At 37.7% G+C, this 26,476-nt stretch overlaps 1 protein-coding gene across 1 annotated transcript in view; it reads left to right on the forward strand.

The window, feature by feature from the left end:
* Positions 1-26,476, forward strand: part of KIF4A (kinesin family member 4A) — a 186,884-nt gene that overhangs the window by 70,831 nt on the left and 89,577 nt on the right. The window contains exons 8-13 of the mRNA XM_053580928.1: positions 7,289-7,405; positions 8,025-8,200; positions 13,211-13,272; positions 23,000-23,132; positions 25,117-25,175; positions 25,291-25,396. Coding sequence (XP_053436903.1) covers positions 7,289-7,405; positions 8,025-8,200; positions 13,211-13,272; positions 23,000-23,132; positions 25,117-25,175; positions 25,291-25,396 — 653 coding nt within the window. The remainder of the gene's footprint in view (positions 1-7,288; positions 7,406-8,024; positions 8,201-13,210; positions 13,273-22,999; positions 23,133-25,116; positions 25,176-25,290; positions 25,397-26,476) is intronic.

A 26,476-nucleotide genomic window follows, 5' to 3' on the forward strand; every position in this document is an offset into this window, starting at 1 on the left:
CAAAGACTACAGAAAAATTAGCCTTGGTGCACATTGGTAGACTTTTGCGTGTTAATATTTGTATATACCACATTGGAGTGAACTATCTAAATGTAGTTAAAAAATGGTTAAAATAATTTTAATTGGCAGTAGTTGCACAGCAATGTGAATGTACTTAATTATTTAAAACAAAATTCAAATTACCTTTGCAGAAGCTCTGAAGTATCTCTGTGGCTCCCTGAAGTATCTGAGGAATACAGTTGGAAACCACTGTCCTATAGGATAAATATAAATATTTGGTCATGACATATAAGACTTTTGTGATTGGTCCCTAACTATCCTCTGACCTCATTGTTTGTCACTCTCCATCTCATAATTTGCATTGTACTCATATTGAGCTACCTGTAGTTCCTAAATGTATGATGTTTTCTCACAAACATGGACCTTGGCATATGTAACTTCCTCTGCCTGGAATGTCCTTCCGCTGTTCTTTCCTGCCCTTCCCTTCTCTATTGGCATTGTCCTAGTCATCCTTCACAATTCATCTCAAACTTCAATTCTTCTCTAAAACCTTTCTTTACCTTCCCAGGTGAAGTTTACCCACTATGAGAATCCATTTTAACTACATATCTCTTCCTCTAATATTATATTTGCAATTATTTGTTTGTGTGTATGTTTGTCTCTCCCTTTTGACTATTAACTGCTTGGGAGAAGGTATCATGACTTGCTCATTCTTTGTATCTTTAATACCTAGCACAATGCCTTAAGCATTATACATATTCACTAAATGTTCAGTGAATAAAGGATTTGGATGTGTGGGGTGAGAAAATAAAAGTCCAGGATGACTCAGATTTGCTGTTGGTTGGGTGATAGATTATATGGTGAGACATTGAAAAGGTATAGTGCTGTAAGTGGAATAGGTTTGCACTGAAAGGTGAATTCTGTTTTGTTAATTGTTTTTATGCAATTTCATTTGGCATAACCCACTAGAGGTGTTCAGTAGACAGTCATAATTCATGTTTGCACATTAGGAAATAGGTCTGTTTTAGAGATAAAGATTTAGGGAGTTATTAGTACGTAGATGTTTGTTGGAATTCTAGGCATGGATAAGATCACACAGGGAGAGTCTATATTATAAAAGACCTTAATACAGTCTCAAGAGAATACCAACATTTAATGGGTGAGTATAAAAAGTATATCGCATAAAGTAAACTAGGAATGATTGAGAGTGGGTGTTACAGTAGTCTCCTGGCTCTGAAGAGGAGACTTGAGAATTCAAGAGTTCTAAATACTGTATAGATTTATTACCAACTCCCTCTTTTCAACCCCAGGCTTTCCTTCCACAGAACCTGGTACCTTCTATGTGAGCAAATTAGCTCATTCCGTAGAGCATAGACATTAAGACTTGATGGACTTTGGAGCTATACTGCATACATTCAGATTCTGATTCTGCCACTTAATAGGCTGTGTGTGACCTTGGACAAGTTACCTGACTTTGCCCTGACTTTGTGCCTCAACTTTCATATCTGTCAAAATAGCAATAATTATACTATCTACTTTATAGGCATATTAGGTAACTGTTTTATCACTATTGTCATCATTATTGTTCCTCTGAAGGCTCTTTATATTATTCCAAGAAAATATTGAAACCTTCTGTCTACTGATATTTCCTCTCCTATTCTCTGTGATCTAGTGGGTTAGCAAATTTTTTATTCCTTTTAAATGGTGTCTTATAAGGGAGAGGAGAGAAGTGTTGGTAGTTAGTCTACTATATTAGAGCAGAATTTCCTGTAGTGCTTTATGTGTTCTTTTTATATATGAGTTTATTTGAAACCCATTCCAATGTAGCTACATTGATTTTTCTCTTGGAATAATTTGTGACTAGATGATTACAATTTTCTTTCTTTTTTTTTTTTTTTTTTTTGTAGAGACAGAGTCTCACGGTACCGCCCTCGGGTAGAGTGCCGTGGCGTCACACGGCTCACAGCAACCTCTAACTCTTGGGCTTACGCGATTCTCCTGCCTCAGCCTCCTGAGCAGCTGGGACTACAGGTGCCCGCCACAACACCCGGCTATTTTTCTGTTGCAGTTTGGCCAGGGCTAGGGTTTGAACCCACCACCCTCGGCATATGGGGCCGGCGCCCTACTCACTGAGCCACAGGCGCCGCCCTGACAATTTTCTTTCTTGAAAGACTGCTTTCCTTTTTTATTTTCTCTTTTAGACTTTCTGTCTCTGGGATCTGAACTATGTTTTTGCTTGAATTTTAGAGAGTGGCTTCTTAAATTCTAGGGTACTGACATCTGACCTGCACCTTAGTCCCCTACAACTAGATTTCCATTATTTTACTTCTATAATCAATTCTTCCTTGTGTGTCAACTTGAAGGCTAAAACAGCCATTTCCTTTTTCATCCATAGTAACTTTTGGGTGAAGAAAGTGTTATCAGAATAAATAAGGGATTTATCAGATATTCTGCTTTCAGCCTCATGTGACCTAGCAAATATCCAGATTATCCAGTTTCTGTACTCTGTTAATGATAACTTATACGTAGATAGCCCTTTACAGATCACATTTGATTTTTATCACAGTCCCATAAGGTAAAGTAGGTATTGCTCCTGTTTTATGGATAAAGGAAAATTTCAGTGACTTGTTCAACATCACACACATTGGTAAGTGGCAGAGGCAGAGTTTGAGCTAAGATTCTCTTTCTCCTAATCAAGTGCCCTTCCCACTCTATACCCCTCTCACTGGTTGCCTCCTTAAGTTTTTTGATATATTTGAGTAACAGATCATTCCCTTTCTGACCAGGCAGATCGTGTCTATATTGTAATATTACTACTGTTTTATACCTTAATTTACTTGGCTATGCCACCTGCCATAGGCCCATATACATTTTCTTCACATATACAGCAGGGTTTCTCGGCTGTGGCTCTGTTAACATTTTGGGTCAAATAATTGTTTAGGGGGAAGGAGATTTCCCTATGCATTGTAAGACATTTAGCATCCTTGGCCTGTACCTATTAGATACTAGTAGCACACATACCCTACCCCCAAGTTATGACAACCAAAATGTTCCCTAGGAAGCAGAATTGCCTTCAGTTGAGAACCACCGCATATAGAGATATTTCTTTCATTTCTTTCCTACCTGGGTTTTCTCTCTTGTTACAAATATACTCCTTTGTTTCAGTTGTAAAACCCATTATAATGTGCCTCCATGATAGCTGTGAAGTTGTATTTCCCTTTTGAAGTTAAATCTCTCTTTTATTCTTTATTTATTGTCATGGTGAACAAACACCCAAAAATGTTAAGTAGTATTTTTTACTCTTTCCCTTACTTGATCTTTTCTCAATTTTACAGAGAGAACTTCTTGTTTCTTTCTTTCTTTTTTTTTTTTTTTTTGAGACTGTCTCACTATGTGACCCTCAGGAGAGTGCTGTGGCATCACAGCTCACAGCAACCTCAAACTCTTGGACTTAAGCAATTCTCTTGCCTCAGCCTCCCAAGTAGCTGGAATTACAGGTGCCCGCCACAATGCCCAGCTCTTTTACTTTTTGTTGCCATTGTCATTGTTGTTTATCTGGCCCGGGCTGGGTTCGAACCTGCCAGCCTTGGTGTATATGGCTGGTGCTGTAACCACTGTTCTACGGGCACCAAGCCTGAGAGAGAAGAACTTCTGATTGTATAATATATTTTTTTTTGATTGTATAATTTTATCTGGGCATTTTTCTTCATAGCTGAGCTTGATCAGAACTTTTAAGTCTCTACAAACATGTCTTCCCAGTCTTTGTGATGTATATTCCATTGTTGTAAATAACTTAACATTTTCATATCTTAGCAACCGGAAATAAATGCTGTTTTGTGATGATTTCTTTCTAGAGAAACATTTATATCCCTTAGCTTTTTTTCTATTCTAGAGCCCCAGCTCTCATTTGAAGAAGGAAAAGACCTGCCTACTCTATCCTTAATTTTATGGTTCTTACTTAGATCATAACCATACATTCTTCTTAGGGTTCATCTGGAATTTTATTAATATTTTGTTCCTATATGAAACTATAGATAGAAATTTTGAGGGCCAGGCACAGTGGCTCAGGGCTGTAATCCTGGCACTTTGGGAGGTGGGTGAATTGCTTGAGTCAGGAGTTCAAGGGTGAATTGCTTGAGTCAGAAATTTGAGACCAACCTGAGCAAGAGCCAGACCCCATCTCTACTAAAAATAGAAAAAACAGCTGGGTAGTGTGGTAGATGCCCATCGTCCTACCTACTCGGGAGGCTGAGGCAAGAGGATCTCTTGAACCCAAGAGTTTGAGGTTGCTATGAACTATGATGACAGGGCATTCTACCCAGAGTGATGGAGTGAGACTCTGTTCTCAAAAAGAAAGAAATTTTGCTCAGCAGTTTTGAATAACTTCAGCAGTCTCTCCTTATATCTAGGTGGGATATGGGCCAATAAGATAGTGCAATGTTCTGTTTGGCTAGAAAAGGGGGTGGAAAAAATGGACTAATATAAGGATTAGAATGGGTATTGGCAAGTCCTGAGTAGGATAAATGGCTCTGTGTAATGGTATGTCTTCCAATTGGCAATAAAAATAAAATAAAGGAATGATTGTTTGAGGAAATTGTTTTTCTGTTTTTAGATTGGGGAGGTTTGAACATGCATATAAACCAAAAAGAAAGAATTAGTAAAGGGAAAATAAATTGAAGATCCAAAAGAAAAAGAGAAGATCAAAGGATCCAGGATCACAAAGGAAATGGAGGGAATAGAAACATGGGTGGAAGCAGAAGGCAGAGCCTTGAAAATAAAAGCAGCGGTTTCCTCTGGAGCAAGTGGAAGGATGAAAGAATGGGTAACAGCAAAGGAAAGAATGTGAGATAGAGGGAAAGTTGAGCCTTTGGGAGTAACTTTGATCTCCATAAAGTATTTGGTAAAATCATCTATCAATAGAAGGTGAAAGTAGGTTTATAATCTTATAAATGAGTATTTAGAATAGCTGTCATGGTGGATTAGATTAGATTAGTAAACTAGGAATCCTAGGTTGGACATTGTGTTTATAATGGATGCTGTCCATTTGGCTATGTTATTTATTTCTTCAGCATTGCAGCCTATAGATAACACACACACACAGAGTTGGTTTAACCTATGGTTGGGAATTGATATGGTGGTAATGGCAGAAGGTCATAGGTCCAATGAGTTCTCAGGAAAGCATAACCGAAATGATTGACCATAGGGTTCAGAATAGGAGTTTAAGGTCCAGGAAAGGCTGATTTACCGACAATACTAGAAAGTATCAGTAAATTGATAGTCACAAAAAGGGAATAGGGCAGTATTCTTGAAAGAAGTGGAAGGATAGGGTACACTGCATGGGTATATTGTATACTTGTTCAGTGAAGGGCACAACTACAACCCAAACTTTAACCTTAAAAAAGCAAACTATGTAACCTAATCATATGTACCCCCATATTAATCTGAAACATAACAAAAAAAGAAATGGAAGAACAGTAGGATGCAGTCAGAGAGGAATTTGGAATTCAGAATCTTGTAAATGTTTCATGTTATTATGGAGTCCAAAGTATGGCTGTAAAAGTATAGAGCTAACGATGATGATACTGTTTGTCCTGGTCCATTTGTGCTGCTATATCAAAATATCTTAGGTAGGGTAATTTATAAACAATAGAAATTTATTTGTTATAGTCCTTCCTGGAGGCTGAGAAGTCCAAGATTATGGCACCAGCAGAATCATTGTCTGCTGAGGGCATCTTCTTGTGACATCCTTATATACAAATGGGAAAAAAGGGATGAATGCTGTGTTCTCACATGGCAGAAGGGACAGAAGTGCAAAAGGGCTAGCAATCAGGGGGGTTCTACCACAGCCCATGGCTGACTATGAATGCTTATCTAATAGTTGCCTTGGCCCACACATTAAGTATACAAATACTAACGAAAATTGATGAGCCAAAAAAAGGTTTGTATAATTTTTGTGATACGTACCACCATAGGTAAGCATTCATAGCCAGCTGCAGGGCACAGTTAGATGCTCCTGGTTCCCACCAGCTCTTTTATAAGGCACTAATACCACCCATGAGGGCAGAGACTTTATGGCCTACTCACCTCCTAAAGGCCCATTTCCTAATACTGTTGTATTGGGAATTAAATTTCAACCTGAATTTTGGAGGGGACACAAACATTCAAACCATAACACCATTTATTTATCATCTAACTTTTATATATAGTGTCTTATTTAATTCTCTACCACAACCCAATAAGGTAGGTAGATTTGCCTCATGTTATGGGAGAACTTAGCAAAAATCATATACCTAATCAGTGACAAGCCAGGATTGGAACCTAGCCAAAGTAATTCACCATTATACTGTTATATATACCCATTTCACAGTAAATGTAGAAAGTCAGGTATTTTAGAAGAACTTCACAGATTAGTATATTTAAAAAGAAAACATTAGAATTAAATGAAGTGAAAAAGAATCTTTACCCTTTTAAAAGCAAAAATAGGCGAAGTATTTCAGCATGGTATAATGGAAAGAGCATAAGACTTAACTAAAATTCTAAGATGGAATCTCAGGCTTACCACCTACTAGATGTTGGACCTTAGGTGAACCATTTAACCTCTGAGCTTATTTCCTTATCTATGAAATGAGAATGATAATAAAAATAATGATTATAAGATGGTAAGAAATAGCTGTCCATTCAATTTTACAGCATTAATTTAAGGTTTGATAACTTATATAAAAAATAAATATATAGTTGATTGTTGTCATGATGATAGTTATCTGTCTTTGTTCCCATGAGAAAGGTCAAGAAGTACAAATGAGCTCAAGTGTACATATCCAACATTTGGACCTCTGTCCTTTGAACTTAAAGAGATACTTAGAAAAGTGAATAGGATTAAGAAGTTTTCTTAATATTCTAATATTTCTTTTTTTTTTGATGTTGGCCTTTTTTTATTGTTTAGGATTCATCAAGGGTACAAAGAATTAGGTTACGCTGGTTGCATTTGTTATAAAGTCCGTCTTATAATTGTGTCCCGCCCCCAAGACATGTGCCATACACCATGACCCGCATTCCCCTACCTCCTCCCCTCTCCCCACTTCCTCAAACCCTTACCCCCACCTTGTATTAGATGATCTACTGATCATCTTAGAATTGAGTACATTTGGATTCTTGCTTCTCCATTCCTAATATTTCTTAAGACTTAATGTTTCCATGGGGTCTTTATTTCTTTTCTCTTTCTCAGAAGAAATGTTTGTATATGTTAAATGTTTTACCAAGCAATTTAAATTTTATTTCCTGCTCTTAGGTATTAATATTAATCGAGGCCTGCTGTGCTTGGGTAATGTAATCAGTGCTCTTGGAGATGACAAAAAGGGTGGCTTTGTGCCCTATAGGGATTCCAAGTTGACTCGACTGCTTCAAGGTAAGCCCAAAGTACCTCAAAAATTCAGAAAGAGTACCTTAAAATGATAGTGCTGAGAAAGAAAATATGAAGCAGATAAAAAGCCAGTTATTTTGACTATTACATACAGAGTTGTCTAATTGATAAGTAGGAAAGAGGGCCGTTGGCAGGAAGGCTTCTGAAATGATGGAAAGATGTCTTCATATATGACTTTCAAAGCCAAAAAATCCATAGAGTGCCAACTGCACTTAGTACATTGGATCGGAAAATGAACTTAATTACTGTTCTTTAATTATTAGTACTGCTAAGCAGAATTCCCTGGAGAATTAAAATCCACCTGGAGGGGGCATCCTAAGAATGTTTAATCCCAGTAGTGGCTCTTAACTTTTTGGGCAAGGCCTTAGATGTTTTAACTTAATTTAAGTCACAGTCTCTCTTAAAAATGGTGACACGTGCATTAGGATTCTAAACTGTATCATTTTACATAGCATAAATCATATAGTGTTTTTTACATTTGCATAAATGGAAAATTGTAGATATCTAAGAACTTTTTTATAGCTGAGTTTTAAGTCGTGAACTCAAATGGACTTCTTTTATTTTATTTCCTTCCGTTGTTCTTTATTGGCTTTTTGTTTTTCAGATTCTCTAGGAGGTAATAGCCATACTCTTATGATAGCCTGTGTGAGTCCTGCTGACTCCAATCTAGAGGAAACATTAAATACCCTTCGCTACGCTGACAGAGCAAGAAAAATCAAGAACAAACCTATTATTAATATAGATCCCCAGACAGCTGAACTTAATCACCTAAAGCAACAGGTATAAGGGACTTAAAATTTGATGGGAAAAATTACAAGTATGTGAATGGAATGACAGAGTTTCTATTTTTCAGTTTCTCCTATATCAGGACTTTAGAGATGGTTAAGCATTATGTTAGTTTGGGGACCTCTAAAAGTAACTCCTATTAATATGTTTTCTGTCTACTTAAGATTAGGGAAGGCATTAGAGATTTCACTGATAAAAAAGTGAACAGTGAGAGAAGGAGCAGGAGCCAAATTCTGAAGTTCCTTGTTTGTCTTGAAAACCGAAGAGCCACTGAAGAGTTTTAAGTAAAATAGTATTTTAAGAAGATCACTCTAGCAAGTGTGAAGAAAGTAGATTAGAGGTAGGCATGACCAGAAGTAAGAAAATAAATTAGCCTGTTATAATAACCTAAGTGAGAACTATGGCCTGAACTAAAGATAGTAACAATAGAGATGAAGAGAAGGGGGCAAATTAGAGCAAAAAACAAGGGAAACAGAATGTATCAGGCTTACTTGGTAACAAATTTGATATGGGGAAAGAAGTGTGGTGTAAGAGTCAAGGTAGTTTCCAAGTTTCTTGCTGAGGCAACTGAGGGAATGGTAGTAATAATCACTGAGTCAGGGTATATAGGAGCGAAACAGGTTCTGATAGAAAAATAGAAATGATGAATTCAGTTTCAGTCATTTTTTTTTTTTTTGTAGAGACAGAGTCTCACTGTACCACCGTTGGGTAGAGTGCCGTGGCGTCACACGGCTCACAGCAACCTCTAACTCTTGGGCTTACGCGATTTTCTTGCCTCAGCCTCCCGAGCAGCTGGGACTACAGGCGCCTGCCACAACGCCCGGCTATTTTTTGGTTGCAGTTTGGCCGGGGCTGGGTTTGAACCCGCCACCCTCGGCATATGGGGCCAGCACCCTACTCACTGAGCCACAGGCGCTGCCCCAGTTTCAGTCATTTTGAATTTGAGGGACTTAGGGGACATATAAGTAGAAATGTTTAAACATAGCTGGCAGTATGGGTTTAATGTAGAGAGATCTAAGCTGAAGATAGAGATTTAAGAGTCATCGGTATTTAGATAGTATCTGAAGTTATGGAGTAGAGGAGATCAAAGAATACCCAGCACCTTAAAGTTATTCACTAAAAAAACAAAAAAAAAGGTATTCACTAAATAATTGTTGAATGAGCAAATAAAGAAGAGAAAAAGGCCAAAAACAGAATTCTGGGAAACACCAGCATTTAAGGAATGGGGGGAAAACAGAAGGCAATGAGATTAATAAGAAATAGATATGTACGACGAAAACCAATGCTGTCATGGAAGCCAAGGGAAGAACATTTCAAGGAGGGTTTCAAACATATAAATTTATAAAGAAATATGAAGGTAAGCATTGAGAATATTCATTGATTTTTATTAACAAGGAGGCTATTGGTGACTTCAGTGAGAAGAAAGCCAAGGTAACAATAAGAGCAGGCTGCTGCAGGATACAATGGATGGAGTGGTAGATAAGGAAGTGGAGGAAGCTTCTTTTAAGAAGGCAAGGTGGGCGACGCCTGTGGCTCAGTCGGTAAGGCGCCGGCCCCATATACCCAGGGTGGCGGGTTCAAACCCGGCCCCTGCTGAACTGCAAACCAAAAAATAGCTGGGCGTTGTGGCAGGCGCCTGTAGTCCCAGCTACTCGGGAGGCTGAGGCAAGACAATCGCTTCAGCCCAGGAGTTGGAGGTTGCTGTGAGCTGTATGATGTCATGGCACTCTACCGAGGGCAATAAAGTGAGACTCTGTCTCTACAAAAAAAAAAAAAGAAGGCAAGGTGAAAAAGGGCAATAGCCAGGTAGTCAAGGGTCAAAGGATGTAGGTGTATGTTTTTTAAATATGGAAGAGACTTGAACAAGTGGAAGAACCAGTTGAGAGAGACTGAAACTGAGAATAGGGACTAGTTGGTAAAAGGCCTTCTCTAAGTAGTTGAGATTCTAATTACAAATAAAGAGGGATTTGCTTTAGACTGTAGAGGAGATACGTGCTACCAAAACTAAAAGAAAGGTTAGGATAGAAGGAATACAGTGACACTACTTACAGGGAGGAAAAGAAGGAAATTGAGAGATTTTTAGCTTGATGACTGTTTCATTTAAGTAGATGGCAAGGTCATCATCTAAGAGCAGTCAGATAATAGGGTAAAAGGCTTGAAGAAACCACAGAAAGGCCTGAAATCACTGTTACCAGAACAAGAGAGGTAGCTCACTAGGAGCATGAATTTGTGGTGCAATCAATATGACTGGTCGTGTAACCCTGGCAGAAGAGCTGAGAAGGCAGGCAATTGGATTGATGGAGGTTGGAGGAGGTCAAATTTTCTTGACTTTCAGAATTTTTCCTACCAGAAATCTGGTGTTTTCCAACTATTTTGTGCTCGCTCCACCCCCTCCCTGGCCTTCTCCCTCAGGGATGACTACTATTCACTTAATCTCTTTCTTCCCTCTCTGTTCCCTCCTCTTCCCTCTCTTCTTCCTTTTTTTGGGATGAGTCTTGCTTTGTCACCTGGGCTAGAGTGCAGTGGTTTCATCGTAGCTCACTGCAACCTCAATACAGTGATCCTTCTGAGGACCAATGTAGTACTACATTCTGTTTTGTTCTTTATTTCCTTTACTCCTAGGATTTACTATAGAGAATATAAGTAATTTACCTGTCCACAATATCATTTTAATTATAAAATACCATACTCAGTTCTATCCCCCTATTTTCTTTCATGTTTATTCCTATTTCCAAAAATGCCCCTTTTCCTATTCATTTATTTGCTCATTTGTTCCAACATTAAATATTTATTGAATGCTATTATGTGCCAGGTCTGTGCTGGGATACCTTACTGAGCAAAGCAGACGCAGTTTCTACCTTTGTGAAACTTATTGCCTAGCATGAAAGGCAAACACTAAATTCATAATCATACATAATCATACAATATTAGATAATTATGAACCGGGATAGTGTGCTATAGTGTCTGATGAAAGTGTGGAATAGGTCAGGGTCTTCTATGACATAGTCATCCCTCTGTATCTGCCGAGGATTGGTTCCAGGACCCTGGTAGAGAACAAAAGCCATGGATGTTCAAGTTTCTTAGATAAAATGGCATAATACTTCCATATAACCTACACATATCCTCTTATATACTTTAAATCATTTCTAGACCATTTATAATTCCTAATATGATATAAACACTATATAAATAGTTGTTATACCATATTTTTGTTTATATTTTTATTGTTGTATTGTTATTTTCTATTATTTTTTTCAAATGTTTTCAATCCACGGTTGTTTTTTTGAGCTGAGATTTGAGGGATTGAGTAGGAATTAACTATGTACAAAAGAAGGAAAAGAGTTACAGGGAGAAGAAGCAGCATGTATGTTAAAGTACTTTTGACCCTTAAACAACACGGGTTTTGAACTGCACTATTCCACTTACATGTGGATTTTTTTCAACCAAACATGGATCAAAGGTATAGTATTTGAGGGATGAGAAACCTAAGTATACATACAGAGGACCACCTTTTCATATATACTAGTTCTGCAGAGCTGACTGTTGATTTTGAATGTGTGGATTCCTAGAACCAATCCCCCAAATATATCAAGGGAGGGGGGATGGCTGTATAGTGAGTGGCTAAGAACATTGACACTGCAGCCAGGTTGCCTAGTTGCAAATCTTTTTTTTTTTTTTTTTTTGAGACAAGCAATTGGAGGAAATTAGAGTAAACTGTTTTCCCAAACTTCGATTGTTAAAAAGAGAAATAGGGCAAGAGAGAGGAAGTGGGATTGGGGATGGTGTCTTTGTTTTAAGATGGGAGAGACTTGAACATGTTTTAATCTGATTTTGTTTCTTCTTTTTTTTTTTTTTTTTTGAAACAAAGTCTCACTCTGTTTCCCCAGGCTAGAGTGCCATGGCATCAGCCAAGCTCACGGCAACCTCAAATTCCTGGGTTTAAATGATCCTTCTGCCTCAGCCTCCCAAGTAGCTGGAACTACAGGTGTTCACTACAATGTCTATATTTTTTTTATTATTTTTAGTAGAGACAGGGTCTTGCTCTTGCTCAGGCTGGTCTCAAACTCCTGAGCTAAAGCAGTTTTCTCACCTTGGCCTCCCAGAGTGCTAGGATTACAGACATGATCCACTGTACCTGGCCCATGTTTTAATCTTAATAAGAAGGATCTTGTAGACAGGGAGAAGTTAAAAATACAGAAGAGAGAAGGAATAACAGTAAGATTCATAAGGAGGCAAGAAGAGTGGGGATCCAAAGTACAAGCAAAGAATAAATATCCACGCATCTAGTCTTAGGAAGCAGAACAGCTCATCTTGTGCCATAAAAGGGAATGGGAGAGGATGCTTGCACATGAGCTCTGGTTTAAGACTCATTTCTGTGAAGCCTCCCTTTGACAGTTTTAGGGTTTTGTTAATTTGCTGCTTCTCAGAACCCTAAAGTACTTAACTATTCCTGACAATTTACCATCTTCGGCTTTATATTATTTCCTACTATTTTAGGCTTTAGGCTTGTCTTCCTCAACTAGATTGTAAACTTGAGACTAAAGACCATATCTTATTTTTATATGCCCCTACATGTACAGCCCAGTGCTGAGTTTGATTTAAAAAATAGGTATTCCCCAGATACTCAGGAGGCTAAGGCAGGAAGATCCCTCGAGGCCAGGAGTTCAAGACTGCAGTACTGTAGCACCTGTGAGTAGCCACAGTGCCACAGCCTGGGCAACATAGCTAGATCCCTGTCTTTTTTTTTTAAAAAAAGGTGCTCAATTAAAACTAAAGATGTTAAGATAAAAGACAACTCATAAGTAATAGTTGTTCATGCAGTGTCAATTGTTCTTTTATCATGGGCTCGTCGACTCTCATGCCTTCTGTAGTATCTAAAATCTGCTTTAGATTTCATAGGCATTGAGTAAAATTACCCTAATGCTAATTGTGGTAATTTCACTGCCAGGGGATAAGTAGCATTTGCTTTGTGGCTGTCTGATGATTTTTCTTTGCTTCTTCCAGGTACAACACCTACAGGTCTTGTTGCTACAAGCCCATGGAGGTACCCTGCCTGGATCTATGAAGTAAGAGTCATATATTAATTTTAAATGTGTATTATAGTAGAGGCTATTTCTCCTAATAATAACTGTTTGTCCCTGATTTACTAAGGTTTCTGATAGCACTTGGTGTCAAGGTATGGATCGACCAACCTTGCTAACTTTTAGGACTTAGCCAGTTATATTTGAAGCAGTCTGATGTAATAGAAACAGCATGGGTTCTGGACTTGGAGATTTATTAATTGGAATTCTGTGAGGAAGAGCTGTCTCTTATTCCCCTTTATTTATATGACTATTTAGTTTTATCTGTATAGATGCGTGGATATTTATTCTATTGGTTAACATCTAGTACTGTCATTTGTTTTATTGCTCAAATTGTTCTTCATTTGTCCATGAGGAGCTCCTTTGAGTTGGCTTTTTTTTTATTAATATTAAATCATAGCTGTGTACATTATGGGTTGGCTTTCGTGATTCAAACCCATCTTGCATTTTCCATGCTCCAGTTCTGGAATCAACCATGTCTCCAAGGAGCCTTGGTTTCTTTTTTTAGAAAATAGTGTTTAGAAACCAATATCTGTGCACTGGCGCTAAGCTGTGCTCCTTGTTACTAGGGTTTCACTGCTTCTGGACCCTTTGAGCAGGGAGAGCTTGGAAATATCTGCATATATGTTATAAACTTACCATCTTAACAGTTTTTAAGTATATAATTTAGTGGTAAGTACTGTCACAGTGTTGTACAGTAATCACCGCCATCCATCTCTAAAACATTTTCTATCTTCCCAAATTGAAACTCTGTATAATAACAATAACTCTCCGTTCCCTCTCCTTTCAGACCTTGGCAACCAACATTCTACTTTCTGTCTCTATAAATTCGATTATTCTTGGTGCCTCATGTGAGTGGAATCATATAGTATTTGTCCTTCTGTGACTGACTTGTTTCACTTAGCATAATGTCTTCAAGGTTCATACATGCTATAGCATTGTCAGAATTTCCTTCCATTTTAAGACTGAATAACATTACATTGTATGTATGTACCACATTTTGTTTATACATTCATCCATCTATGGATACTTGGGCTGCTTCTATCTTTTAGCTATAGTGAATAATGCTGCTATTAACATGGGTTAGGGTTTGGGCGGCACCTGTGGCTCAGTGAGTAGGGCACCGGCCCCATATACCAAGGGTGGTAGGTTCAAACCCGGCCCCGGCCAAACTGCAACAAAAAAATAGCTGGGCATTATCTTGTGCGCCATTAGTCCCTGGGTGCCTGTAGTCCCAGCTACTCCAGAGGCTGAGGTAAGAGAATCAGCTAAGCCCAAGAGCTGGAGGTTGCTGTGAGCTGTGATGCCAAGGTACTCTACCGAGGGTGACAAAGTGAGACTATGTCTTTAAAAAAAAAAAAACATGGGTTAGGGTTGGGCATGGTGGTTTAGGCCTGTAGCCCTGTAGTCCAAGCTACTCAGAATGCTGAGGCAGTAAGATCAATTGAACCCAGGAGTTTGAGCCTGTAGTGCACTATGATTTCACCTATAAATAGCCACTGCACTCCAGCCTGGGCAATAGCGAGACCGTCTCCTTAAAAAAGGAAAAAAAAAAAAAAACATGGATATACAAATAGCCATTCATATCCCTGCTTTCAATTCTTTTGGGTATATACCTAGAAGTGAAATAGTTGGATCACATGGTAATTCTGTTTTTAATTTTTAAATTAAACTGCCATACTATTTTCCATAGTGGCAGTACCATTTTATATTCCCACCAGCAGTGTCTGTAGTTTCCAATTTCTCCATATTCTCACCAACACTTATTTTCTGCTTTTTTAAATAATAGAAACCCTGACTTTTAATGGTTTATGTGTTAATGATATTAGCACTTTGTGGTATATGTTACAAATATTTCTCCCAGTTTGTCAGTTGTCTTTTACATATACTTTGTTTATGTTCATTTTTTGGTCATATAAAACATTTGTTTTTTCTTTTTTTTTGTAGAGACAGAGTCTCACTTTATGGCCCTCGGTAGAGTGCCGTGGCCTCACACAGCTCACAGCAACCTCCAACTCCTGGGCTTAAGTGATTCTCTTGCCTCAGCCTCCCGAGTGCTGGGACTACAGGCGCCCGCCACAACGCCCAGCTATCTTTTGGTTGCAGTTTGGCCGGGGCCGGGCTTGAACCCGCCACCCTCGGTATATGGGGCCGGCACCTTACCGACTGAGCCACAGGCGCCGCCCCATATAAAACATTTGTATTGTTATATAGTAGTTCATTAATCTTTTTTATTGCTTCTGGATTTTTTTAGCAGCTTTATTGAATTATAATTTAAATACAATAAAATTCACTCATTTTATATATATAATTCAATTTACTCATGTATATAATTCAATGATTTTTAATAAACTTACACAGTTGTACAACTATCACCACAATCCAATTTTAGAACACGTCCATCACCCAAAAAAGTTCCCTCATGCCCATTTGCAGTCACTCCCATTCCCAGCCTAAGGCAACCACTAATCTGTCTCTATAATAGATTTGCTTACTACTTCGTATACATGGAATTGTAAGTATGTGGTCTTTCTTTGTCTGGTTTATTTCATTTATATTATGTTTTTGAGAATCAAAAAAAAAATAATTTTTTTTTTTTTTAAAGACATAGTCTCACTTGTCACCCTCGGTAGAGTACCTTGGCATCACAGCTTACAGCAACCTCCAGCTCTTGGGCTTAGCTGATTCTCCATAGAAAATTCATCCATGTTACATATCATTTGTAGGTACTTCATTCCCTTTTATTCACTAGTATTTCATTGTCTGGATGTACCACATTTGTCTATCCATTTATCAATTGATGAATTTTGGGGTGTTTTGCTTTTTGGCAATTATAAATAATTCACTCGCAAGTTTTTATATGGATATATTTTTTCCTTGGGTAGGTTCTTGAGAGTGGAACTTCTGGGTTGTATGTTTAACTGTTTAAGAAGCATCCAGATTATGGTTACACCATTTATATTCTGCCCATGCTTTTAGATTCCAATTAATCATTAGAAAGCCTTTCCCTACACTAAGGATAAAAAAGAAATTCAGGAATACCAGGTGCTATAGGCTTAGAAAGAAAAAAAAGGGAATTCACCTGTGTTTTCTTCTAGAACTAATTTCACTTTATTTTTTACATTTCATTTTTCCATTTGATGTTTATTCTTATGTATGATGTAAGCCTATTTTCTTTCACTGTCCTTATTTTCAGTAACTGGTTCTTTATTTTCTGATTATAAAAGTCATACATTGCTTCTTGTAGAGCATTTAGAAAGTATGGAGAATAAAACTTGAATGTTGTTATAATCCCATCATCTAAAAATGACTACCCTTTTCTATTTTTCCTCTTTTAGGAATTTAGTCAGGGTTTCCTTTTTTTGTTGTTGTTGTTGCAGTTTGGCCAGGGTCGGGTTCAAACCCACCACCCTCGGTATATGGGGCTGGCGCCCTACTCACTGAGCTACAGGCGCCACCCTAGTCTGGGTTTCCTGATAATATTTTAAGAATGTTGGATAAAGTGAAGATAACTAAGGTCCCTTAAAGGCCTATTACTCATTTAGAAAAAATTGTTGGGCAGTGCCTGTGGCTCAGTGAATAGGGTGCTGGCCCTATATAACAAGGGTGGCAGGTTCAAACCTGGCCCCAGCCAAACTGCAACAACAACAACAAAAAAAATAGCTGGGTGTTGTAGTGGGTACCTGTAGTCCCAGCTACTCGGGAGGCTGAGGCAAGAGAATCGCCTAAGCCCAAGAGCTGGAGGTTGCTGTGAGCTGTGATGCCATAGCACTCTACTGAGAGCAACAAAGTGAGACTCTGCCTCTAAGAAAAAAACAAACAAACAAAAAAAAGAAAACAAAAAATTGTCACATCTTCCTTTTCTTTCATTTTAGCACAAACATATCATGTTTGACAAGACTATAAGAAAACCATTTCAGGCTCGTTGTAAATAGTTGATAAATCAAACAATTAAACTCTATTGTTCAGAATTTCTCTTTTGGTTTTTGTTTTTAGGGGATTTTGTTGTGTGGGTTTTTCTTTCCTTTTTTTTTTTTTTTTTTTTTTTGGAGATAGGGTTTAGCTCTGTTGCTGGGGCTAGAATACAGTGGCATTGTCACAGCTCACTGCAGCCTCCAACTCCTGAGCTCAAAGTATTTTCCTATCTCAACCTCCCAAGTAGCTGGGACTATAGGTGGACACTCCCATGTCCCGCTAATTTTTCTATTTCTTGTAGAGACAGAATCTCACTATGTTGCTCAGGCTGGTCTCTAACTCCTGGCCTCAAGGAGCTAGAGACTAGCCTTGGCCTCCCAAAGTGCTAGTGTTGTAGGCATGAGCCAGCTCATTGTAGGCACCATCCCCAGCTCATTGTTCGATGTTTTGTAGAGAAATAAAGATGCTGCTTCTTTTCTCAAAAATGTATATGTATATTTGTACAGACATTTTTATAAGGCATTTTTTAAAAGTTCATTTTATATATGTGAGTATATTTGGGTTCCTGTCCTTGGATTATGTTCTTTTGTTTTTGAATTTATGTCATTGAAACTTTCATATTTGTTTTCTGTGAGTGTTTATCAATTTACATATTTTCGGCTAACTTGAATTCCTGGCCTTGGCAATTAAATAGCATAAAAAAACTTTGGTTTTCTGTTGTATATTCTTTTTTAGTCTGATCTTTGTCTGTAATCCTGTTTTCTGCTTTTAAAGACTTCCCCCATCATATGGCTGTCTTATATCTTATTGTGGTCCTATAATGTATCTATACTCTTTTTTCCTTACTACTGTGAGAGCTTTTATAACCAGTATTCTCTGCATTCCTATAGTACCTATATCTATAGTCAGCATAGTAGTTAAGAGCATGGGCTCTGAAACTAGACTGCTGAGCTCAAATCCCAGTTTCACCATTACTCACTAGTTGTGTGGCTTTGGGTTATTTAACCTTTTGTGCCTCAGTTTCCTCAATTGTAAAATGGGAGTAGCATGGAGCTGTTGTGAAAATTCAGTAAGTTTAATATATTTAAAGCCTAGCACATAATTCAATTGGAGTGTTAACTATTGTTATTAATTATAGTAGCATTTAAATATTCCAGCAGACTGGTCCAGTGGTAGTGGGTTAGCAGAACTTATTAACATTAGTGTCACTAAAATTAGTATACAACCCCCCCATTGCTATATTTGAGTACCTTAGTTAATATTCAAACATTAGCCTCAATAGCACTGAGGAGCCTATTCCTAAGTGCTAAATTTTCCTTGGAAAAATTAATGGTTTACTCAAATATGATTTTCCCATCTAGATAAATCCTTGAAATTTTTTAGGGACAAAAAACTATTGAGTTTAAGTGTTGTTACTTTGAAGCTTATCAACTTACATGAATGACACATGGAAGTTTTCAGTTTAATAAGAATAAGGAAGCCGAGTAATCTAAAATGACACTTAAATTTACTAATAGTTTTTTTTTTTTATAATCCATGTTTTTGTTGTTGCAGTTTTTTTTTTTTTAGTTTAAGCTTTTTATTATTCATACATAGTCATTTTAAAGAACAGCTGAGATTGATAATTTATTATCTCAACTAAGAATGAAAAAATATTGTAAATTTCTATACCACCAAAGTAAAGTTTTCCAACTTGTCTTGTTTGTCTAGATTTCTTCTTGCCTTCAAATTACACCCAGAATTGGAGTCTCTGGAATTAGACAGGAGCCAAACTGCCCGAGTTCAAATCCCAGCCATCCCATTTATTAAATGAATAATCCTGCAAATTATACCCAGAATTGGAGTCTCCTTGAGAACAGGGATTGGATTTTTAATATAAATCTCTAACATCCAAACAGCGGCATGCCATATTTAAATAGCATTCAGTAAATAAATAAAGGCATGCATTAATGAAAAATTAATATATCTCCAAATTGTTGCACGTATTTAATAGATAGGTGGAAGACAAGAGGAAGGAGTCTACCCTTTGGAACAAATATAATTGGACATAATAGTTTTAATATGTACTCACTTGGTAATTATAAAATTCCAGGGATTGTCCTAATGGTTTACCTATATTAAGTCACTAAATTCCTTACAGTAAGTTCAAAGTGAGGTCCTAGTATCATTCCCATTTTATAAATGAAAAGACTGGTCCAGGAGCAGTGACTCACACCTGTAATCCTAGCACTCTAGCAGGCATAGGAGGAGAATGCTTGGAGTACAGGAGTTTGAGACTAGCCAGAGCAAGAGAGGAGATCTCATCTCTAACAAAAATAGAAAAAATTATCCAGTCCTTGTCACAGGTGTATATAGTCCCAGAACTTGGGAAGCTGAGGCAGGAAGATTGCTTGAACCCAAGAGTTCGAGGTTGCTATGACAGAGGCTGATGCCATACACCTCTATCCTGGGAATCAGAGTAAAACTCTGTCTCAAAAAAAAAAAAAAAAAAAGAATAAAATAAAATACTGAAGAAGAACCACTTTAAATAACTTGTGTAGGATTATTCATTTAATAAACGGCATAGCTGGGATTTGAACTCATACAGTTTGGCTCCTGTCTGACTTCAAAGATAATATTTTTGGTTATCATGATAATGGTGAAAGAGACTGTCCAAAGTATTCTTCCACAACAATAATCTTAAATACATGAATTTTCTCTGAGGAATGACTTTCTCTTATTTCCTCAGCGCTCAATATAATTTATGTCAAATATGTTCAATGATTAGAAAAAGACATTAAGATATAAATCAAGTAATGCTCTATTAAATAAATAATATCTAAATCTTTCAAAAGATTTTCCTAAGTAGAAAACTTTTCATGCAAATTTTGCAGAAAGATGCTATAAAATCTCTGCAACAGCTTTAAATTTGTTATTTACTAATTTTCTTTTTTTTTATTAAATCATAGCTGTGTACATTGATATGATCATGGGGCATCATACACTCGATTCATAGACCATTTGACACATTTTCATCACAATGGTTAACATAGCCTTCCTGGCATTATCTCAGTTACTGTGCCAAGACATTTACATTCTACATTTACCAATATTCGCAAATACCCCTGTACGATGCACCACAGGTATAATCCCACCAATCCCCCTCCCTCTATAACCACCCCCCTCCCTCCCCTCCCTTTCCCACTTCCCCCTATTGTTAGGTTGTAACTGGGTTATAGCTTTCATGTGAGAGCCCCAAATTAGTTTCATAGTAGGGCTGAGTACATTGGGTACTTTTTCTTCCATTCTTGAGATACTTTACTAAGAAGAATATGTTCCAGCTCCATCCATGTAAACATGAAAGAGGTAAAGTCTACATCTTTCTTTAAGGCTGCATAGTATTCCATGGTGTACATATACCACAATTTATTAATCCATTCATGGATCGATGGGCACTTGGGCTTTTTCCATGACTTAGCAATTATGAATTGGGCTGCAATAAACATTCTGGTACAAATATCTTTGTTATGTTGTGATTTTTGGTTTTCTGGGTATATGCCCAACAGAGGAATTACAGGATTGAATGGCAGATCTATTTTTAGATCTGAGTGTTCTCCATATATCTTTCCAAAAGGAATGTATTAATTTGCATTCCCACCAGCAGTGCAGAAGTGTTCCCTTTTCTCCACATCCACACCAACCTCTCTGGTCTTGAGATTTTGTGATATAGGCTAGTCTCACTGGAGTTAGATGATATCTCAAAGTAGTTTTGATTTGCATTTCTCTGATGATTAAAGATGATGAGCATTTTTTCATATGTCTGAAGGCCGTGCGCCTGTCTTCTTCAGAGAAGTTTCTCTTCAAATCCCTTGCCCAGCCTGCGATGGGATCCCTTGTTTTTTTCTTGCTGATGCGTTTGAGTTCTCTGTGGATTCTGGTTATTAAACCTTTGTCAGAGATATAACCTGCAAATATCTTCTCCCATTCTGAGGGCTGTTTGCTTGCTTTACTTACTGTGTTCTTGGCTGTGCAGAAGCTTTTTAGTTTGATCAAGTCCCAGTAGTGTATTTTTGAAGCTGCTTTAATTGCCCAGGGGGTCCTCCTCATAAAATACTCGCCCAGACTGATTTCTTCAAGGGTTTTCCCTGCACTCTCCTCTAGTATTTTTATAGTTTCATGTCTTAAGTTTAAATCTTTAATCCAATGAGAGTCTATCTTAGTTAATGGTGAAAGGTGTGGGTCCAATCTTTTTTTTTTTTTGGCCGGGGCTGGACTTGAACCTGCCACCCTCGGCATATGGGGCCAACACTCTACTCCTTGAGCCACAGGCGCCGTCCTATAATCCGTGTTTTGATTGAACATTCCTTCATAAGAGTTTTAATAGATTCTCTACAGTGTAATATAAGATCTTATTGTGGGGCCTTGCTATTAACTTTTTTTTTGAAACAGAGTCTCACTATGTCACCCTCGGTAGAGTATTGCGGTGTCACAGCTCACAGCAATCTCAAACTCTTGGGCTCAAGCGATTCTCTTGCCTCAGCCTCCCAAGTAGCTGGGACTACAGGTGCCCACCACAATGCCCGACTATTTTTTGTTGAAGTTGTCATTGTTAGTTAGCTGGCCTGGGCCGGGTTTGAACCTGACAACTTCGGTGTATGTGGCTGGCACTGTAACCACTGTTCTACAGGCACCGAGCCTGCTATTAACTTTTTGATAAAGAGCAGTCTAAAATCTTCTATGAGAATTGATGGGGGTCTTAAGCTGGGTGAGAGGGCATCACTTTATTCCTGAAATTCTTTTTTAGCCTTTATTGAGATTGAGAACAGCTGTTCCCTGTCTTTTTTTTTCTCTTTATCATAGCCTTGACGACTATTCATTTTTCCCTTCAGTCTTCTTTAGATCAAATCTTCATATTTCTTCTGATCTTTTTTTACCAGTCCTATTTTCCAGTCTTTTGAACATTTCAACTCAGTGAATTTAAAAAAAAAAATCTATGTTTCTTATTGGTCTGCTTCACTAGTCTTGAACTGGTGTAAAGTGATATGTATAAGTTCCAAAGGTTCTTGCCTATATATATTCCTTCAAGCTATTTCTGTCCCTCCCTTTTACTCCTATTTGAAACGGATACCATTGCTGCCAACAAACACTCTAAGCAATTTAAAATTGATTGGCAAATGAACAGGAGACTATGGGTCATCAATTCTAAGCAAAGCAAGCATTTAGAAGGAAGCACTTATTTATAAAGAATCGTGAAATGTACTCTTAGAGGCCACTGGTCATCATTTAAACTTTCTGACTTCTTAAATGCTATTTCCCTAAACTTTACAGTAAATAGATAATCAACTTGTGTTGATAGATTACATTTTGACCCTGAGCAGAGTCTCTTCTACCTCCTTCATACTTCTTCCTTCCCGCTTACCCTGATTTTTGATGAAGGATTGAGGGTGGGAAGAAAAGTGAGAGAAAATGTATTTTAGCTACAATTTGCCTTCACTTCTTACCAACACAACACAAGTAGGAACATCCTAAACCAAGATCCAGGGTAGAGCTTAGTCATCCTGTTACAACCATATTTGGCTCTGAATGATTACCTTCCTCCAAACCATTAAAATGCCTCATGGGTATTTTTGTTGCTCATTCAATATACTATGCTAACTGGATAGGAGGATAGATCATGTTGGACTCACTTTTCCCAGACATTTTTAGGGGTATTTTTAACCTAATCTCCCGCTCAGAAGGCCTATGGAATATATTTTTATCCACCTTTCATATAGGTGTTATCTATCAGATATTTTTCTAATATGTTATTTACTTTTAGTGTGGAGCCATCAGAGAATCTACAATCCCTGATGGAGAAGAATCAGTCCCTGGTAGAGGAGAATGAAAAATTAAGTCGTGGTCTGAGCGAAGCAGCTGGTCAGACTGCCCAGATGTTGGAGAGGATCATTTTGGTGAGGCCACAAGATTAAACTGCTAGCAATCTGGACATTTACTAGCTTTAGTTTCCAAAATATTTAACATATTTCTGGCCGGGGATGGTGGCTCACACCTGTAATCCTAACACTCTGGGAGGCCAAGGTGGGTGGATTGTCTTAGCTCACGGGTTTGAGACCAGCCTGAGCCAAAGCAAGACCCTGCCTCTAAAAATAGCTGGGTGTTGTGGTGGGCGCCTATAATCCCAGCTACTTGGGAGGCTGAGGCAAGAGAATCACTTAAGCCCAAGAGTTTGAGGTTGCTGTGAGCTATGACATCATAGCGCTCTACTGAGGGTGACAAAATGAGACTCTGTCTCAAAAAAAAATATTTAACATGTTTCTCATTATGACAGACAAGTTATGTGCAAAGAAATGTATTCGTATTACCATACCCTCCAGGAAACCCCTCTAGGATATGTATGGGCTTGTAATCAAATAAGTTAAAACAGAAAAGTTAAAAGATGTACAGTGAACACTTATGTATCCACCACAGAGATTCTACACGAATCTCGTTTTAAAACAGATTTGTTCTAAAATACCAGAAAGGAAAGAACCAAGTCACTCTTATCACCTTAAGTCCTACCTAATCTTTATCCATAATACCAAGTAAGTATTCCCTCACTAATATTTTAGTTCTTTTCTATTTCCCTTCCCCCAGGGTCATATTTCACATTCCATCCTGATAGCTGCCATGGTGAGATACAACAGCTGGAAAATTAATTTTAATTCATTTTCCACATGGTTAATTTCCAAATAGTGGATCACTGTGTAACTGATTATACCAGTTCTGACTCCTACTACCTATCTGACAGTGACTTCCTGGATCAGTGCATTCTGATTCTGTCATTAAAGATTTTTACTAGTCTAAACACAGTTCAATCTTTGATAGCACAACTATCTATCGCCAGAAGCAAAAATGAGTTTTTACCAAAATGTAATTGAACTTTTGTAACTTACCTTTATGCATCCAGGTGCTCTCTAGTCAAAGAAAGATAAACTGCTTAAAGAGTTCTTTAAAATGGGCTAAATCCTATATCTATTATATTGTCTGTTACAAGCAGAAGGGTGAAAATGGGATGTAGGGAAATTTATATACAGTTTTCTATTTCCAGTGCTATGTTTTATGCCTTTGAATTAACTCTAGAAGCCGTGTTTTCATATGTGAGTGTAGCTGACGAAACAGTATTTGTTATTCTAGCCACACACTCATCTGACCTTTATAAGGTTGTTACAGTGGCTGTCTGATAGGCTTATTATTTGATACCCTGTCATAACTTCATAATATATTTTTGTCTCATATAAATTATTCTTCTCAAATCTGTCATAACATCTAGTATGTTACCGATACTGTGATTGAAATAAAACTAAAAATATCACTCTTCCCAAAACGTAGCTGCCTTCTGCTATTTCCTCTTTTTCTACATCATTCTTGTGCCTTACCTTTTTTCTTGCTGTCTTTTGCTAAAACTAGCCTACCATATCAGATCGTTGTAACTTTTTTAAAAAACTCAACTCAAATTTAGTGTGAGGCTCTTTTATGTTTTAAATGCCCTTATGCTAGGGGTAGGGAACTGTAGAGTAGGCAGCAGTTTAAGCGATTTTTTTTTTTTTTTGCAAACAGCAGGAAATAGCATGCCGGGAAGTATTGCTTTTTCCCCTAGTTATGATGTTCTCTATGGAATTAAGGCTTCACACTCCACCTCATAATCTGAGCTTCATGGCAAGCATAAAACCCAGCTGCTTGGATGGTATTTTTAGTGGCTCATGTTGACTGAAGGGCTAATTTCCATGACTCTGTTAAAAAAACACATTTATCACTAAATAACCAAAGCTCACTAACTCCTCTATTATAGCAAAAGCAACCTCTCTACCTAGGTTTTAGTCCATAGGAGGAGAGAGAGCATAATTAGATAAGGCTGTCAGGCACTGCCACTGATGATCTCCTTTGTCTTTGTTGCAGACAGAGCAAGCGAATGAAAAAATGAATGCCAAGCTAGAAGAGCTCAGGCAGCATGCAGCGTAAGTTTCCTACCAGATATTTGTTAGTGACCTATGCCACCTTACTATATAATCATGGATCCTCTGGCCTTTGCAATATGATTAACCCTTGAGTTCTTTTTGCTTGAATTTCCAGCTGCAAACTAGATCTTCAAAAGCTAGCAGAGACTTTGGAAGACCAAGAATTAAAGGAAAATGTAGAGATTATTTGTAACCTGCAGCAATTGATTACCCAGTTATCGGTAAGCGAAGTAAGGATAGTGTAAATAGGCATATCACTTTCATTTGTTTCATTCAATGCATGTAAGCCTTTCTAACTCAGTGCCTTTTACTGAAATAATGGATTGTGAGCTGCTTGAGGACAGAGGTCATGGATCATTGAATATGATCTGAATATTAAGTTTGTCAAATCAAAACACTCATTAAGTTATATATGCAGTAGCACATTAATATTGCAATATTCTAATCAAATACCAGAAGCAACAACATAACAGTGCAAGATTGCCTAGGTGGCAAGAGCAGCAGTAATTGATTTGCTGTTCTCTCATTATAGCCTGCCTTAATAAGAGGCCTTATACTCTACCCTAATTTTAAATAAGTTGAGTTCTGACAGTTAGCTTAGAGCAACAAGGAATACCATAGCTTGTTTTTATTTATTTATTTATTTATTTATTTTTATTTCTCTTTTTGAGACAGTCTCACTATGTCGCCCTCCGTAGAGTGCTGTGGGGTCTCAGCTCACAGCAACCTCAAACTCTTGGGCTTAAGCTATTCTGCTGCCTCAGCCTCCCAAGTAGCTAGGACTATAGGCACCCACCACAACACCTGGCTATTTTTTGTTGAAGTTGTCATTCATTATTGTTTAGCTGGCCTGGGCCAAGTCCAAACCCACCAGCCTTGGTGTATGTGGCTGGCACCGTAACCACTGTGCTATGGGCACGAAGCCCATAGTTTACTTTTATAACCAATAAAAGTAAGTAAGTGAGTCTGAATGATCATTCTACCTTAAGTTCCCAATTTATTTTTTTTAGAACTATTGTTATGGGTGTGTTTGGGGTTTTTTTTATAGAAGAAAAATTCTCACGTTTCCACCATCCCTAAAAATCCATTTTTACTTTTGGTATTTCTTCTCTTTGTCCTTAGGCGTGTATGCTTTTTTAAAAAATTGAAATCATACTGTGTTAAGGGTTGTGGTGGATTTTATTCCATCTAAACTCTTTTATTTATTATGATGCAGCAATGATATGTATGTAAATCCATGGTGCTAATTCCTAACTCTTAGGAAGAGGTTTTAATTTTATCAGAACCATGAGTCTCTCATC

This window comes from Nycticebus coucang, chromosome X, assembly GCF_027406575.1.
Source record: "Nycticebus coucang isolate mNycCou1 chromosome X, mNycCou1.pri, whole genome shotgun sequence".
NCBI classification, from domain to species: domain Eukaryota; kingdom Metazoa; phylum Chordata; class Mammalia; order Primates; family Lorisidae; genus Nycticebus; species Nycticebus coucang.